At 34.9% G+C, this 15,832-nt stretch overlaps 2 protein-coding genes across 15 annotated transcripts; one reads left to right on the top strand and one right to left on the bottom strand.

Annotated features, from left to right (window-relative positions):
• Positions 1-5,492: 5,492 nt before the first annotated feature.
• Positions 5,493-7,863, top strand: LOC111304987 (WRKY transcription factor 71-like). Of its 2 annotated transcripts, XR_016331012.1 has the most exons (4): positions 5,530-6,083; positions 6,380-6,523; positions 6,654-7,141; positions 7,413-7,863. XR_016331012.1 is itself a non-coding variant. In XM_022902111.2 (3 exons), exons 1-3 carry the CDS (start codon positions 5,698-5,700, stop codon positions 7,054-7,056), a joined length of 933 nt encoding a protein of 310 aa, XP_022757846.2. In that variant the 5' UTR covers positions 5,493-5,697; the 3' UTR covers positions 7,057-7,273. The 2 variants fall into 2 exon arrangements, 1 of the variants encoding a protein (XP_022757846.2); XM_022902111.2 differs by lacking the exon at positions 7,413-7,863 and having other exon boundaries at positions 5,493-6,083; positions 6,654-7,273.
• Positions 6,436-15,737, bottom strand: LOC111304985 (flowering time control protein-related / FCA gamma-like protein). 13 transcript variants are annotated; one of them, XR_016331010.1, is made up of 16 exons: positions 15,211-15,737; positions 14,939-15,009; positions 14,662-14,740; positions 14,398-14,480; positions 14,247-14,298; positions 13,095-13,162; positions 12,416-12,482; positions 11,713-11,792; positions 11,545-11,609; positions 10,952-11,011; positions 10,516-10,846; positions 10,094-10,255; positions 9,810-9,998; positions 9,492-9,563; positions 7,779-8,440; positions 6,436-7,563 (listed from the first exon to the last, which is right to left on the bottom strand). XR_016331010.1 is itself a non-coding variant. In XM_022902105.2 (15 exons), exons 1-14 carry the CDS (start codon positions 15,548-15,550, stop codon positions 9,517-9,519), a joined length of 1,704 nt encoding a protein of 567 aa, XP_022757840.2. In that variant the 5' UTR covers positions 15,551-15,737; the 3' UTR covers positions 7,426-7,563; positions 9,492-9,516. The 13 variants fall into 13 exon arrangements, 11 of the variants coding, with proteins under 11 accessions (XP_022757840.2, XP_022757834.2, XP_022757843.2 ...); XM_022902105.2 differs by lacking the exon at positions 7,779-8,440 and having other exon boundaries at positions 7,426-7,563; positions 9,800-9,998; XM_022902099.2 differs by lacking the exon at positions 7,779-8,440 and having other exon boundaries at positions 7,426-7,563.
• Positions 15,738-15,832: the final 95 nt, after the last annotated feature.

Raw genomic sequence — 15,832 nt, 5'->3', positions numbered from 1 at the left:
GGAGTATGGACCAATGTCCTTCCTTTGACCAAGTTTTGTAATTTTCAGATTTCGTACACATCAATCGTTCGTTTGAGAACGCTGAAAATGGAGAGGTAGCAGTAGTATCAAACCACTAACCCAATGTTTACTGTCGGCAAATTTGTTTTTATTTTCCTTGTCAAAAACTAAAATGTATTAGTCTATTTTCTCGTGGTAATAGAATAACTGGCTGTGTCACGTTCAAACTTTCTTACTATAAATAAATATGTTATTCTCTCACTAATCAAAATTTTCTTGAGGAATATCAGAAATTTTCCTACACTGGATTCAATGTTTCTTATCTATTCAGCGCTTTTTTTTTTTGTTATATGTGATAGTCAAATTGAGACATCCTCCGATAGGGCAGTCTTATCTCTGGTATAGACACAACAGAGGGTGACAAGGAGACAGTAGAAGATGAGCATGATGTTATTCTCCATAGGATTCCAGTATCATCAACAAGATTTCAGCAACAAACGTTAAATTTTGGAGATTTGTCCCTTTCCCTTTGACTCTCTCTTCTCTTAATTTCCCAAGTTATATTTATATATATACACACACACATATAACCTCGTTGAACACGCTAAAACCCTAATGTCTTTACTTTGGCCATGCCATGTGCACCTTTCATCTCTACTTTTGATCTGAATAAATCCTCTAATGGGTTCAAGATTGATGACTCACAAAAAGATGAAACTAAAAAGTTATATCTCATTCACGAGTCAGATATACCAGTGGAAGCTCCCTTCCGCTGCCTCAATTACGTCAATCTTCTAGAAAGTCTACTCTCTGAGTGAAAGAAAAGTGAGGGAATTAATTATATATTATCCTTAACTAATTATGTTTTCATTGTTGATTTATTAAAATCTAAATCTAGTCATGGAAAAGGATACGTTCACGGCTTTGTTTTAAGTTGGTGACTTTTTTTTAATTAAAGTTATTTTGTTAGGTGTGTTAAGAAATCTGTTAATGTATAAAAAAAAAAATTTAATCATCCAACAAACATATATCTATAGGAATATTTAGCTTATGACCCGTCAATAATGGACAGCTTATATAATAATATTATTATTTGAATATAAATCCATTACAAGTTGCCTACGTTTTAGGTAAAGAGATTCTCCATTCATTTCTTGATTTTTTTTTTAATAAATTCATTTCTTGAAATCTTAACTCCAAATATTGAGATAATAGGCAGAATAAAATTTAGAACTGTCAATGGGAAACAACCATTTTATTAACCACTGTTAACTTTTTAGCTTTAGCACATAACTAGATGAACCATCACAATTTTTCTATATTTATGTGGAACATATTAATAGACATTTATACCAATTAACCATATGTTAAAAATCAAATTTAAACTGATGACACGAGGATCTTTAATTCTATGCTCTATCAAGTTAGTTGCCTCAAATATTAACAAAGCATTATTCTCAAAATATCATATAATTCGGGTTTATTTGAATTAAAAATATTAAAATTATTGAATATATATATATATATGTATCATGTATTTTTTTTATATATATCGACCATGCAAACTTCCATTGATGATGAATCACAAAATTTGTATCATTGCTTGACTCCTCTCATCGTGTCGCATTCTTTTATTTGGACATGCAGGCAAGATGTATATATAAAGAACATTAAATTAAACTCAGCAAAAAAACAAACCAAAAACGAAGCATCAATATTCAAGGATTTGACCAAAAACTGCAAGAATATGTATTATATAAAAATGGGATGCGTCTGAATACGTAGCGGAGACTCGTGACTGTAGTCAAATTTTGGGCTTCGAGTCCAAAAAGTAGGCTGGTAATGGAAGATGGCGACTTGGCAGAACAAAACAAAACAACTTTTAATAATTAAAAAAAAAAAAGTAAAAATAGTGTATATATTTTGTTTCTTTTTTGAGCTCCCAAACGTATCCGAGAAGGAAACACTAGTCAAAATATTAATCAAAGAGAGAAACAGCTTCCCACTAGCATGCATATAAATATACAGATAATACCCATAGAATAAAGAACACGAGATCTTTAGAGCGTGTATCGAAAGCAAACCAACCTCTCCCAATAATATTCCAAAACCGCGTACAAACTTGCCCTCCCTTCACTTTCTATATGGAGTTTACACTTGTTCTAAGCCTTTTTAATGAGTTTTTTTTTAGCTTGTAAATGTTATATAATTTTATTATTAACATGAATTATATTTTTATCAAGACAAATGAAACAATAAAGGAGAAATTTGTCAAAAGAAGGCTATGGCAAAAACATGAGCGGTCCAATTAAAATGATCCCAAATCTTTATAACGTGATTGGAGAGGAGAACATACATTTTTTGGCTTATAAGCCAAACTCACGGCACTATCATGGGCACGTGCTTCCAGATGTCATCATCTTCACTCAAATCTCAGCCCTTGGATCAACCACGTGGATGTTGGCGGCGCCCCCCAAAAAGAAAAGGCGGGTCCCATAAATGCAAACCCCGTAGAAAAACAACACGTGTGCGATTGAGAAAGGTGACGAAAGACTCCAACGTTCGCGCCCATCGGTGTCCGCGCCTCAATGGGGACAGCCGGTCCGTGTATCGTGGCCTGCTTTAGTTTAGTTTCACTGAAAAAACCCTAAAAAACAATAAAAGCGTTCGATAAAGTGAACGACTCAACATTGATTTTCGGCTTATGGCAAATCTTCGGTTTGGACTTTACATGACAAATCTTGTTTCTACCCTAAATTCTTGTCTCTTCGATCTCCTTATGAACCAAAAAAAAAAAAAAAAAAAAAAAGGAAAACTAGAATTATGTAGGTGATTAATTATGTGGGTATTTGTTTCTCTTGTTGGATAATGTCTGAGTAGTTTTCTTTTTTAAGTTAAACTTTAAAATTGAGTTGATTATAATATGGTATTGTATTGGATGACCATTAATGCCGTATCCCTACTGAAAGCTACAAGTGGATAAGAGTGTTGTTTGGGACTACAGAGGGACAATTATTTCATGCAATAAATAGGGTAATTATATGTGTTTTTTTGTACAAATCTCAGTCACCTAACTAGTCGTCTCGTACCTTTCACGAGAGAGTAGGTGGGAGTAGTTAACATGGAATCAAGTGGAGAAGACAGAAAAATGACTCATTATTTTGGGTTTTCTCTTGCATCAATAACACTTTCGTTTGTTAAATTTCTTTCCTCAATCAACACGAAGTACGCATCTCACTTAGTACTTATATATTTATCCAACATTCACTTATAACTTTTTTTTTTTTTTTTATGAGATTTACATGTTTGGTGAGATACTCATCCGGTTTGTTCTTTTCTTTGATTTTAGGCAAAAATAATTTTTGTTGCCATCAATTCTTAGTTAAGTTGATTTTTTTAATCTCAAATCATGTCAATTCATTATATTTTTTTCTTTTATAAATAATTATAGTTTAAAATTAAAATTAAAATTATAAATTGTAAATATTTAAATTTAAAATTTAAATATTATTTTTTGAAATAATTATATAAATTAATTGAATTAAATTTTAAATTCAATTATATTTGATTTTAATTATAATAAAAAAGGTGCAAACACGAAAAAAATAAAAATAAAAGGCCCTCTGTCATCTTTATCCTTCCAACAAGGATGCAATTGATGTTTCAACGGAAAACATGGGGATGAAAAGAAAATCTAACGATGGGTATTACTAAGGTGTGCAAGAGAGAGTATTTTATGTAGTATCCGAATTTACTGAAAAAAAAATGATGTGTGAAAAAAACAAGCAAAATTAACCGTTACCCAAAAAAGTTAAAAACCGAATTATTGCAGCATGCAAAGGTAAGTCCAGCTTACACGCAAATTATATCAGCGTGCTATCCATCCATCACTTTGCACTTGTATTGTGTGTGCCTCATGCTACACTGCACGTGCATTATATTTCTTTCCACCCCAAAACCTAAAGCCAAAAGCAAGATAATTCTCTGATCTTCTTCTTTTGCCTTTTGCATAGGGATTTTCCCTCGCTGTAAAAGAAAAGGTAGCCATTATCACCGACTTGAATAAGTGAACATTGAGCATATATGCAAATATTTATGATTCCATTTCACACCTCTAAGTTGAATCTTTCCTAGTTTTCAGGTTCTTTGTAACCTGACAAAGTTGTGATATTTCAAGCCACTATTTCCAGCCGGTTTAGTCCAATTCTAATCCGCAACCCAATGAGAGACGCTTTCGAACTTTAGAAGGTTCAATCCTTGATGTTCACTTCAACTATTAAGAATTCAGTATTTTAATAACCTTTGCACAAAAGATTAGTCCAATTGAAGAAGAGAATAATTTTTAATTTTTTATCAATTAATATTCGATACTCTTATATTAAGTTGATATGAAAAAAGCATGATTAAAATTATTCAAAAAGAAAATTAGATTCAAAGAAAAGCTGATGATACCTCTAATTAATCACATTAAAAAAATTAATCTCTCAATTAACTTTTCAAAAGAAAGGGTTCATAATTTGTAGATATGAAAATTAAGGAATAAGCTTAAACTTAAAACTTTCGTTTTAAAAAATTGAGATGTGATCATAAGAGAAATTAAATGTTCAACAACGGATGTTCCATGCTTTTGATAATTTAACTATGTCATGGTTGAAATCGTTCAAAAGGTAGAATCAACTTGGACTAGACTATAACATTTTTGTATCATCAAGAATGGAATGACCCTTTGATAGAACTTAGTCCCTACATTATCTTTTTGTTTAATTACAAGACGAAAGTCCCATTCACTTTATTAATTATCTATTAAGCTAAACATTAAATTAATACGTTATCTTATCCTCTTAAACCGAAATTCGCCACCATACACGTTGCTCATTTTATCAAAAGGAAAAAAAAAATCACTACTTAATTAAAAAATAATGAGAATATCTGATAAATATAAAAGTGATTTTATGAAAATTTCCCCATTCAAGTGTTTTTTTTTTTTTAAATAGAGTCGTGATGGTAGTTTTTTTTTGCTCTCAGAATGAACAATGTCTCGTAAAAAGTGCAATTTAATAATTTTGTCTCAACATGTTCATCCGTTGCATCAACACCAATTATTGAATCAATAATTTTTCAAACTTTTTAGTAAATTTTCTCTTCATTTTAGTGTACCAAGTTTTTTTTTTTTTTTTAATTCACACGTGCAAACACGATTGCACGAACACATGCAAAGGAACATGAACAACGGAGCGAGTTTAGTTTATAGACCCAAAGCAAAGGACTTTACGCCGTAAGAATCTCACGTGGAGGGGAACTCCGTTCACACTGTGAACCAGTTCAAACTGGTCAAACTCTACGTATGAAAGCGTCGACCACACTGTAGTACCAACGATTAGCTCATGCATCGAATGACAACTGGCTCTGTTGAATATCCGTACAAAAATATGACCTACAATTGCCGGTCCATCCTTTATTTGTTTTTGTTGCCACTTTGCCGACCCCGCATTATAGCTAGCTCTCTCAGTCTCTCCCCTCCATTTCCCTATGGCCAAAAACTCACTTTCTTCTAAACCTAAAACTCTCTATCTCCATCTTTCACCAACCTTATAAATCAGATCAAACCCTACTCCGCTCTTTCTTTTGTTCTTTCTTTCTTTCTCTGGTGAGTGCAATTCTTTTATGAAGAGAAATTGGAGTGTTTTTTATTGATCCATGGAGAGAAAAGAGGGTGTAAAGATGGAAGATGCATCGGGAAACTCATCGTTTTCTGATTACATAGCGAATTGTTTCCCAGTACAAAGTATATTTGATTTGAGTAGCGAAGGAGAGAAGAACTCATTAGGGTTTATGGAATTGCTGGGTGTTCAAGACTTGTTCAGTCCTCCTTTATTTGATATGGCAGCACAGCAGGTTCCATCTCTAATTGCAACCCAACCACCGAATACTACTTCGACGACGAAGATCGAGTCTCCTGAGGTTTGTAATCAGCCTGCTACTCCTAACTCTTCCTCGATTTCATCAGCATCAAGTGAGGCTGTCAATGATGAACCTATTAAAGTAGATGACCAAGAAGAAGACCAGCAAAAAACCAAGAAACAGTGAGTTGTTTTTTCTCTTTTTATTTTTTTTTTTAATTTTGTACTCCTTTTCCTTTTTTTTTAAGAGAGAGAGAAAGAAATCCGTGGGAGAAACGACTAAGACAAAGATGGGTCTTTTATGTCTATATATGTTTAAGTTTCTGTTTAGGTTTACTGTTAAACAGAAACCCCATTTGGAAACTAATTTGGAAAAGAAAAGAGGTTTTTGTTTTTCATCAAAGAGATTTGAAGCTGATGAAGATTTTTTGGATTTTTTTTTTTTTGGCTTTTGACGTTTGTGATGATGGTGGGTCTAGGTTGAAACCCAAGAAGACAACTCAGAAGAGACAGAGAGAGCCGAGATTCGCGTTCATGACAAAGAGCGAGGTTGATCATTTGGAAGATGGGTACAGATGGAGAAAGTACGGCCAAAAAGCTGTAAAAAACAGTGCCTTTCCTAGGTACTAACTTCAAAGCTCAAACTTTAACCCATTTCAGTCCCCTCATTCTGTATGCTATTCTGTCACCAATTTGGATAAAATTTCAGACAACAAGTTTGATGTGTTAATTTGCACTGTTTAATTTTCCTAGGAGCTATTATCGTTGCACCACCGCCTCATGTAATGTGAAGAAAAGAGTTGAGAGATCTTTCAGTGATCCAAGCATTGTGGTAACCACTTACGAAGGCCAACACACTCACCCCAGCCCAGTCATACCTCGTCCAAGTCTTGGTGGTGCTCATCTGAGTTCAGGCATCTCCGCCCGAGCCGTAGCAACTTTTGGTATGCCAACGCATAGGACACCTCCATCTCACTGTCCGCAGCATCAACAGCCATTTGCCAATAGCTTGTCTCCTTTGAACTCGGGCCATAATGTTTCCATTAACGCCAGTTTTCTTCATGAGAGGCGTTTTTGCACCCCAGGATCGTCTTTGCTTAAAGACCATGGCCTTCTTCAGGACATTTTACCATTACATATGCTGAAAGAAGAGTAGATTAGAACACCCATTACCGCTATATATGTAATTCTCTCACTGACTTGAGGTGAAAGGAGGTGTAGATGAAATGATCAGTTCGCTGGTATGTAATTTTCTTGCTTACAGGTGGCGATTTCTCTTGTATAAGGAACCCGCTGCCCATTCGCACAAACCTTGATGAATATTACTGTAACTTGGTTTTACTTTTTGTTCCAATGCAAGAATTAGTTTCTTATTTGGGGCTGGTTTTTTCATTTTTGCCTCATTTGATGGTTCTGGATATGTAGATATTATACACCACGGAAATTTGGTTCTTTCTTCTTTAATTCTTCTGACCCCTCGTTTGTCCTATATCTTTGTTTTTGTTGTTGAAGGAATGTGCATTGATTCCCACTGAAAGTGCTGCAGTCGAGATTTTGAGAGCTAGCTAGGGTTCTTCAGAGAACAATCAATGTGGAAGCTAGAGAGCTTTCTATTTGCTTGTGAATAACCGAAATCCAAAAGTTTCGTATCACTGATGAGGGCCTGCAAAGTGTAAGAATTTGGTGAGAAAGAAAATTAATGTGCAGTATCTAAATATGATTGGGGTAGATGGAACATTAACTGCAACTAGACTTTATTTTTTGCCTGAGTTACATAATTACCTATACTTTTCTTGCGGCTATGTTATAGATTTGGTTCATTGAATGGTTGGATGGGGATTCAATGTATTGTATAAGAGGGAGTTGAAAGCTATTTACATGGACATGCACTGTATGGGACATGATTCTTTTATTCTGCTATCATGGGGCTGAATTTCAAATCGCTATCCACGGCTTCTTTGCAGTTGTATGTCTACTGGCCATGTGAATTTGTCACTGTTAAGAATATATTGTTGCCAGCTTGATCATTGGGAAAATGGTGACGAATGCAAATCGAAAATCAGCTGCCCTTCATGTGGCATAAAGAATAACCTCGAGCCTCTTGTTGGTTAGATAATCCACTCCGTGATTCCTAGGACCTACCACCGCCCGCCCAGGCTTGTTACTTTATTACACTGTAATAATGTATAATGACCATTTTATCCCAGTTAAGAAATTAGTCGCAGCAACATTGCTGAATGCTCGCAGGACCTAGGCCTATCTCAGGTAACGGTATAGTTATCCTCAGGCTGCAATTAATTCATAGGTTTCCAAGGGGTTAAAATATGACGTGGGACTAGTGTTCGGCCTAACAATAACCCTTTAGGAAATTCCTATGTAACAAAAACCTAAAATATCAAGAAGGAATCTTGGTCTGAAAGCAGTTTCATTTCCACATGCTTCTGAGAACATGGCCATTTCCAAACAAACTCACCCGCAATGGGTTTAGGAGGTAAAAACATAGAAACCGCCTTGCATAGCTTTAAATTTCCATATTCGTTCTGTACAATGTACGTTTAAAGCTTCAATAAAAGAACATATAGCAACAGATCCTAACATTCAATTTAGAATTATAAATCTTGTGTACATAAGTAAACAAAAACAAATGTCAGTATTTCACTAATGGTTAAAGTAAAAAAAAAAAAAAAAAAAAAAAAAACCTTACTTTTTAATTTACACTCATATAAATCCTTTAACTTTTAATTTATATCCAAATAAATTTTTTAACTTTTAATTTATAAATAAATAAACCTTTAATATAAATCAATCTTTCTTTTGAAATAAAAGCTTATTTGGATACAAATTAAAAGATAAAAGTTTATTTTAATACAATAAAAATATTGAGGCTTATGTAATAAATATGAAATCGCTCAAAAGCATTTTTTTATATTTTAGCCTTCACTGATTCACTAACAGGATTGTAATTACATGATCATCCTGCCTAAAAGTTATCCTACAAGCATTTAACCACTTTAAGCCAGAAAACAAGAGATAGAAGGAAATATATTAATAATAAATAGTAATTATTATGTATATGAAACAAAGCTTATATAGCCTAATAACAACTAGATGATGTCCCGGAATGGATCACTCAGAAAGCAATCACAGCAGCATCCCTTCACCTGAGTCTAATACATGCTTTACAAAGCTGCAAAGTAAACTTCTTAATTAAATGACCCTGCTTCGTGTGCTTGTTTTTGAGAGTGAACAACTGTAAATAAAGGAAAAACAATGAACAATGCAAACAGACATAATCTTTGAAGATTCCTTGTGCTTCCTTAAAAAATCTTCACTCTACCAAAATTTATCAAAATGGAGCCTCAGTTTTAGCTACTCAAACTACAAATTAAGAGAGAGAAGACTGAGATTGTAGAGGACAGTGACTGTCGTAAAGTTTGCACATGTGCCCGATCTACATGTCTTTCTTACTATCATCACAAATAGCAACTCATTTATGGAATGAAACAAGCATGCGAGGCTAGAGAAAATGCACAACCAGAAACTTATGCGATATTCAAATTCAATCAGAATGAGTAATTAATATGCTGGCACCTGATACAGTTAAACACAAGTTGGATCAACAACTGGACTTGTTTCTGTCTTGATTTGCAAATGGTCCTGTCCCTGGAAAATCAGAATATATTGAACTTAAGCAAATCGTACCTTCATCTAGAAATGCCATAAAAAGTTAACAGAGTACGACATGAAGTATCCACAGAGGCCACACACATGAAAGAGATTCTTTGAGTTAATTAAAACATCCATCTAAGTTACTCATCAGTTACTTTTATTACGTCTATGAAAAAACTGTGCAATGCGAAAAATGAAATATTAAGAATATGGTTAAAGAAAATAAGTACAAATTCTGACCACTGTAGACAAATGTTGGACTTTAAGTTTCTGATGCGTGAGACAGGTTTGAACCTGCAGCTCTTGATTTTGAGAAACTCTTTCTGTAGGGGCAGTTGAGTGAGAATAAAGCTGTTGGCCAGGATTTTGCAGATTTTCCTGCTTCTGCAACAGTTTCTCAAATAAAATGAATTCCTCTGGCTTATTCCACTGCAACAGAATTTAATATAGATAGCTCAAATCATTTGGAAAGAATATTTACAAATTACAAAATGCAACAATGATATATAAGGAAGGAAACTTACTCTGCTTTCACAAGTGACACAATTATAGTAATACTTGTGTCCATCTGGGCAGGTGTGCTCGCTCCAGTCACACTCAAGTGGAGCCACTGTCTCCAGACTTTGGGGTATTGTAGGTGCAACTGAAGTAGCAGCAACTGTTTGGCTACCTCCAGTCCGTGGAGACTGGAGAAATATGTTACATTCGAGTCAAATATTCAATTAACAGCGTGCCATCAAGAGGGGGGGTGGAGAATTAATAGAGAGAAGGAAATCAAAAGATACTAATGTCAACACTTTTGAAGTGAATCCTATTGACAGGAGTCTGCATGGGCATTTCTGGTCAGGAGGTATCATAAAAAAATATTCTTCAAAAAATGAAGAACAAATATGTAATGACGCAAATGACGTGAGAGTTACATCTGTTCTTTGACTAGAACTCATACCTTTAGCTTGGGTACATTTGAATTCTGCTGGCATAAAATTTGAGATGATGCCGGTATCAAAGGTACTAGTTTCTGCCCAGAGACAGGTTGGTGAGATGACTGAGAACTTTCCTGTGGAGTTTGTGTTTGCTGTAATGGCAAGGAAGTTGGCTGTGATTGTGCTTGCTGTCCTGGAAGATATGATTGATAAGTAACATGAGATGCAACAATTTCAGGGTTTGCCCAATGAGAAACACCCTGTGGTTGTGAATTTGTTAAAATGTGTTGCACAGGATATGATGCATTGGGTGGTATACGCCCTGCCATTGGATCACCAAGATTAGGTACAGATCTGGAACAAGTTAACCACAAAATAAACACTGTCAAATGGATTGGACATGAATAACATGAATAACATGTTAAAAGGTAATAGACAAATTAAGGGGAGGGAATTTGCCTCATAGCCAACTCTTGAGGATGGGAGCCAGAAGTTATGCCATTAAATGGATAATTAACCCTGGAAAGAAAGCAAGTTGGAGGAAAGTGTTAACATAGATGACTTAGTTGTATTAAAGCATGCAGCAGAAAGGCCAATGAAACAAAAAATCATGTTTCCATAATTCCATCAATAAAACTCAACATATGCTTTTGATTCTGTTCAACTTATAAATACACACCAAAGACTTCAATTTTGATCTTTCTTGGCTTCAAGTACACCAACCTCCAATCAGAAAGTTATTGACCAAATTACTAATGAGTTTTGATGTATTTATTTCAATCAAATATAGTAGAATCAACACTGCCTAATAGGTTTTGCTTCATAGCAGGTTGATATAATCTCCAACTAGAAAGCCTGATAGGAATGTTCATAAACAGACCTTAAAGTATGTATATTTTACAACTTGAGAACCCAAGAAATGTCAATCAGTTAAATGGTCAATCTCTGGCAAGAATAAAAATGTAATTCATTCATAATCTGTTAGTAACGCAAAAAGCATCAATTAATGCTCTCACTATTATGAAATAAAAACAAAGTATCCAGGAAGAAACCTTGGTTCTCCAATCCTGGGTCTTTTTGGAATTGCAAATCGAACAATCAATGGCTGGTCACAACCCTAAAAGAGGGCAGTGGGACGAAAACAAGCAACTGAATCAGTACTCTTCATTAGATTATGCAGAAAAGTTGTACTTGAAAAAATGATAATTAATAAGCATTACTTTCATAGTGAAAATTTCATTTAATCCTTTGATTGCTGCCAGAGCCATTTCTCTACGAGAAAATTGAATAAATCCGCATCCTTCAGAAAAGCATAGAAATCCACTTCAGAAGCAGGTATACTGAAAGCTTGATAACAGCCACTAACAATAGACATGATTCAACTAGAAGAAACGGAGTTGAAACACGCATAGCCAAAGAAGTCAAGACAAGATGATAAAGCAAAGGGGTGATAAGTTCTAATCTTAGGACAAGCTTTTGACAAGAACTTTTTAGGTCTATAGAAGAACCATAGATAACAATAACATCACAGCAAAAATTAATAATGATGCCTATGTTTCTTAAAACAAATGCAAAGCATCATCATGATGCTATATACTCATTTAGATTAATCAAAGTGGTAACAAACAGATATATTTAAAAAAAAAAAGAAAGAAAAAGGGCAATGATTAAGCAATGCTGGGATCTGGGAATTTTTGTGTCCTAAGTGTCGGATGACCAATTTAGTCAAAGGAATTGTCCTAAGAAACAAAAGGATAAGATAACTAGATACAAATTCAAATTCCAATCATAAGCCTGGAGCTAATTTGAAGGAAACACATTGGCATATAAATGAAATTATCATCTAGCAGCATGTCCATTCTAACCAACCATGTTTGGAAATTACCGTTGAGAAAGAGACAAATAAGAAGGATAAGAACAAACCACGGTTTTCCCTGTGCTCATCACGCACGATGTAGATGTCTACAACATGACCATAAGGTGAAAATATCTGAGAGAAGAAATATTCAGTGAAAACCTCACAAAAATAATTAAGAAAATATAATATAACCAAAGTTGACTTCGAGAAAGAATAGAGAGGATATTGTAAGTATTGAGATGAGAATGACCAAAATCAACAAAGAGATAACAGCAATTTGGCAGACAGGGTTACCATCTAATGCAGGATGCAGCACAATGTGACTCACGATGTAAAGAATTAACATGCATGCACATAGATTTATTCAAATAAGCAACCTACGAGAATAGTATTAGTCTATTACCTAACACTGTGAATTATGCTAATGGAAACTATCATGCTTGCATTGCATTCACATGAATGCAAGCAAGTACAATTGCAGAATATTATTACCAATGGGCTGCTTCATCACACGTAACACACAACTTCTTATGGCCAAACATAAACAGAAGATACTTCTCAATCTGAAAGGGTTAAGTCAATGCTAATGCATGGCATATACATTTGGTAATTGCTAAATCCTTGGGCATGATAGAAGTGTCCATACCCCCCCTGCCCCCTCTTTCTCAAGTCTCTCATAAATGGAATTGTTTTGTACAGATGCAACCAAACTGAGCATGAGCTCTCAGTCGATACAGAACATACTTCTTCAATCTCCCTTTTTGAAGCTTGTTTGTTTAAGCAACCCACATATAATTTGTCTGGAAGTAGCCCTACCACACAAACAACAAAAAGCACTCAGAATAGATAAACACAAAGAAGGAAAGCAAAATAATATTACAATTTTAAAATAATTACACTTATCAAAATATTTAGAAAAGTAACAAAAGCAAATAGCAATATCCATCACGATGTGAAAGCTAGCAGCCTTCTCTCATGAAGGTTTCCTTTCCCTTTTTTTCTTTTGGAGGGGGAGTGGTGCATGTAAACTGTTTGCTCACAGCAAGATTAAAAGTATGTTAAAGTAATTTTATTTGGTCAATCTACAGAAGCAAAAAGATTAAAGAGGACTCTTCTCACAAAGGATAAAGCCTACTCAATTTGCAGAGATTTCTTTCCCCTTTTTTTTCTTTCAAAGGGGAGTGGTGCATGTAAACTGTTTGCTTGCAGAAAGAAACCTCATTAAAAGTATGTTAACGTAATATTACTTGGTCAATCTACAGAAGCAAAAAGATTACAGAGGACTCATATCACAAAGGATATAACCTACTCAATTTGTAGAGACAGCTAATAAGTAGCACTCTAACTTCCTGAAACTGCTCATTTTGGCAACCAAATTCACCATACTACTCTATGCATTCCTCTTTGGCACCGTGTAGAGAATCATTACCTTTTTTCTAAATGTAAAGTCAATCAAACAATAGGATACTTGTAAAAATTATAAAGGGAGCGCATTAAGCCAAACAAAGATTTCATACTCTCCATGGACATGAAGAATAAGTTTATCCACAAAACAACCACAATTCATGCATAACATGTTCCATATCCATATTTCTATAAATCAAGAAGCATTCAGCATCAATCTTTTCGACTGGGGCCACCAGGAGAGTATTTCAAACAAGCTTAAAGTTCAAATTCCAAGTAGTTTCAAGGTACAAGCAGAAAAGTCTTTTATGTTCATTCAGTTATGCTCATTCATAATACGCACCGTTGTGAACATAATTATATTGTCTAGCAGAATTTAACAGTTAAATATGTCAAATGTTGACTGGATTTTCAAGGGGTTGAATGCAATATATAATATATTGAGCACAGGTCTAAAAACAATACATATAAGTTCCAATAGTAAAAACTTACCAAGACGATCTCGTTCAGCATCAGCGTATCTGACTTTGACAGTACTCAATTCCTGGAAAAGCCAATTTACTAAAAAGTAAACCACTAACGACAAAACTGTAACCAACATCCATGGAAGATTCCTTTACTAGATTGCAACTAAAAACCTTACCCCAGGAAAGGTATACTGATTGTGTAAAGCTGTAATAGCTCTGTCAGCTTCCTCAAACGTTGCATATTTCACAAAACAATATCCTGAAAACAGGACAATTTGCATGCAACATGAATACAATTACAGAACAGACCATTGTTTGGGACAAACAAGGATCTAAACACAGTTCAATTGCTCAGAACAGCCACTTTGTTTAGAACAACCTCACCAGCTTCGCATAAAAATGAAATCACAAGCAACTCTAGAATATAAAACTTTGCATACCATGTCGTTCACCAGTTTTCTTATCCCTTGGTTGAATAATCTCAACAACATTTCCATGTCCTTGAAACAAGGACCGGATCTAGCAAAAAGAAGAAAATATCCAACAGTTACTCATGTCACATACCCAACAAACTACTATGGGAAAGTTATATTAGAAACTAATAGTTATGAGAAGCATAATCCCCTTCAACAGCCACATTTTTGTAATGGATTCAAGGAAGCCGGTATCGGACATACAGCTAATAAAAAAATTGCTAAGAAAATGATAATGGCTTACGGTTTCTTCAGTTGCTGTTCTTGGAACCGTTGCTACATAGAGCTTTGCAAGATTGCTTCCTTCAGTATGCTCTGAATTTTTTTTTAATGAAAAATAAGTATGACTTTAGTGACCTCCAAAAAAGTTTATAAATTGTAATATACTGAATTAAATCCCAAGAAAAATGAAAAAACAAAAAAGGGCAATTGGGGACAAGCAAAGTGAGCATGAATTATTAGAGTATGATTAAAGGAAAAATAGAATTGAAAAATGGAAGGGTAATACATTGTTACCTGGAGAAGCTCCTCGGCCTGAATGGTGAAACCCTCTCTTTCGACTGGAATCGGAACCGTTGCCACCATTGGACCAGAACGCGTCGTTTTGTTCACTGCTCGGATGCTGGTGCTCGGGGAAGCGTTCAAAGTGGTGCTGATGGCTAGGCTGAGGTTCGAATTGCTGGTGGCTAGGATGGTGTTCGAATTGATGGTAGTTATGGTGTTGGTTGTAATGGTGATTGTGGTGGTGGTGGTGGTCGGCGGGAAAATTAGGTCTGTGGGCATCGCGAAACCAAGGAGTTGAATTTAACGGATGATGATCGTTGAACCGTTCTCCGCGCTCCCTGTGTCTCTCCATCGCTGCCGACGATTTGTTCAAAACCCTAGAAAAAATAAATTTTTGTGCAGTGAATACGAGGAAAACCAGGTGCAAAATTGGGCGCCTGAGGCTTTTTTTTTTTTTTTTTGGGACCTGGGATTACCGCCGGAAGAATAAAAAATTAAAATTTATAAGTAAAAGGCTAAATGCTAAAAAGGTTGGATTCGAATAGCAGTTCCTTGGGTCCACGACGAGAAATAAACAAAAGTAACGTTTGGAATCTGGTGGCCGAGAAGAAAAACGGCTTTGAGGAAATGGACA

Source organism: Durio zibethinus, chromosome 21 (genome assembly GCF_047325235.1).
Source record: "Durio zibethinus cultivar Kanyao isolate XHJ-2024 chromosome 21, ASM4732523v1, whole genome shotgun sequence".
Taxonomy (NCBI): domain Eukaryota; kingdom Viridiplantae; phylum Streptophyta; class Magnoliopsida; order Malvales; family Malvaceae; genus Durio; species Durio zibethinus.
The sequence above is the reverse complement of the archived record's forward strand: the minus strand, read 5'-3'. Positions and strand labels throughout refer to the sequence as shown.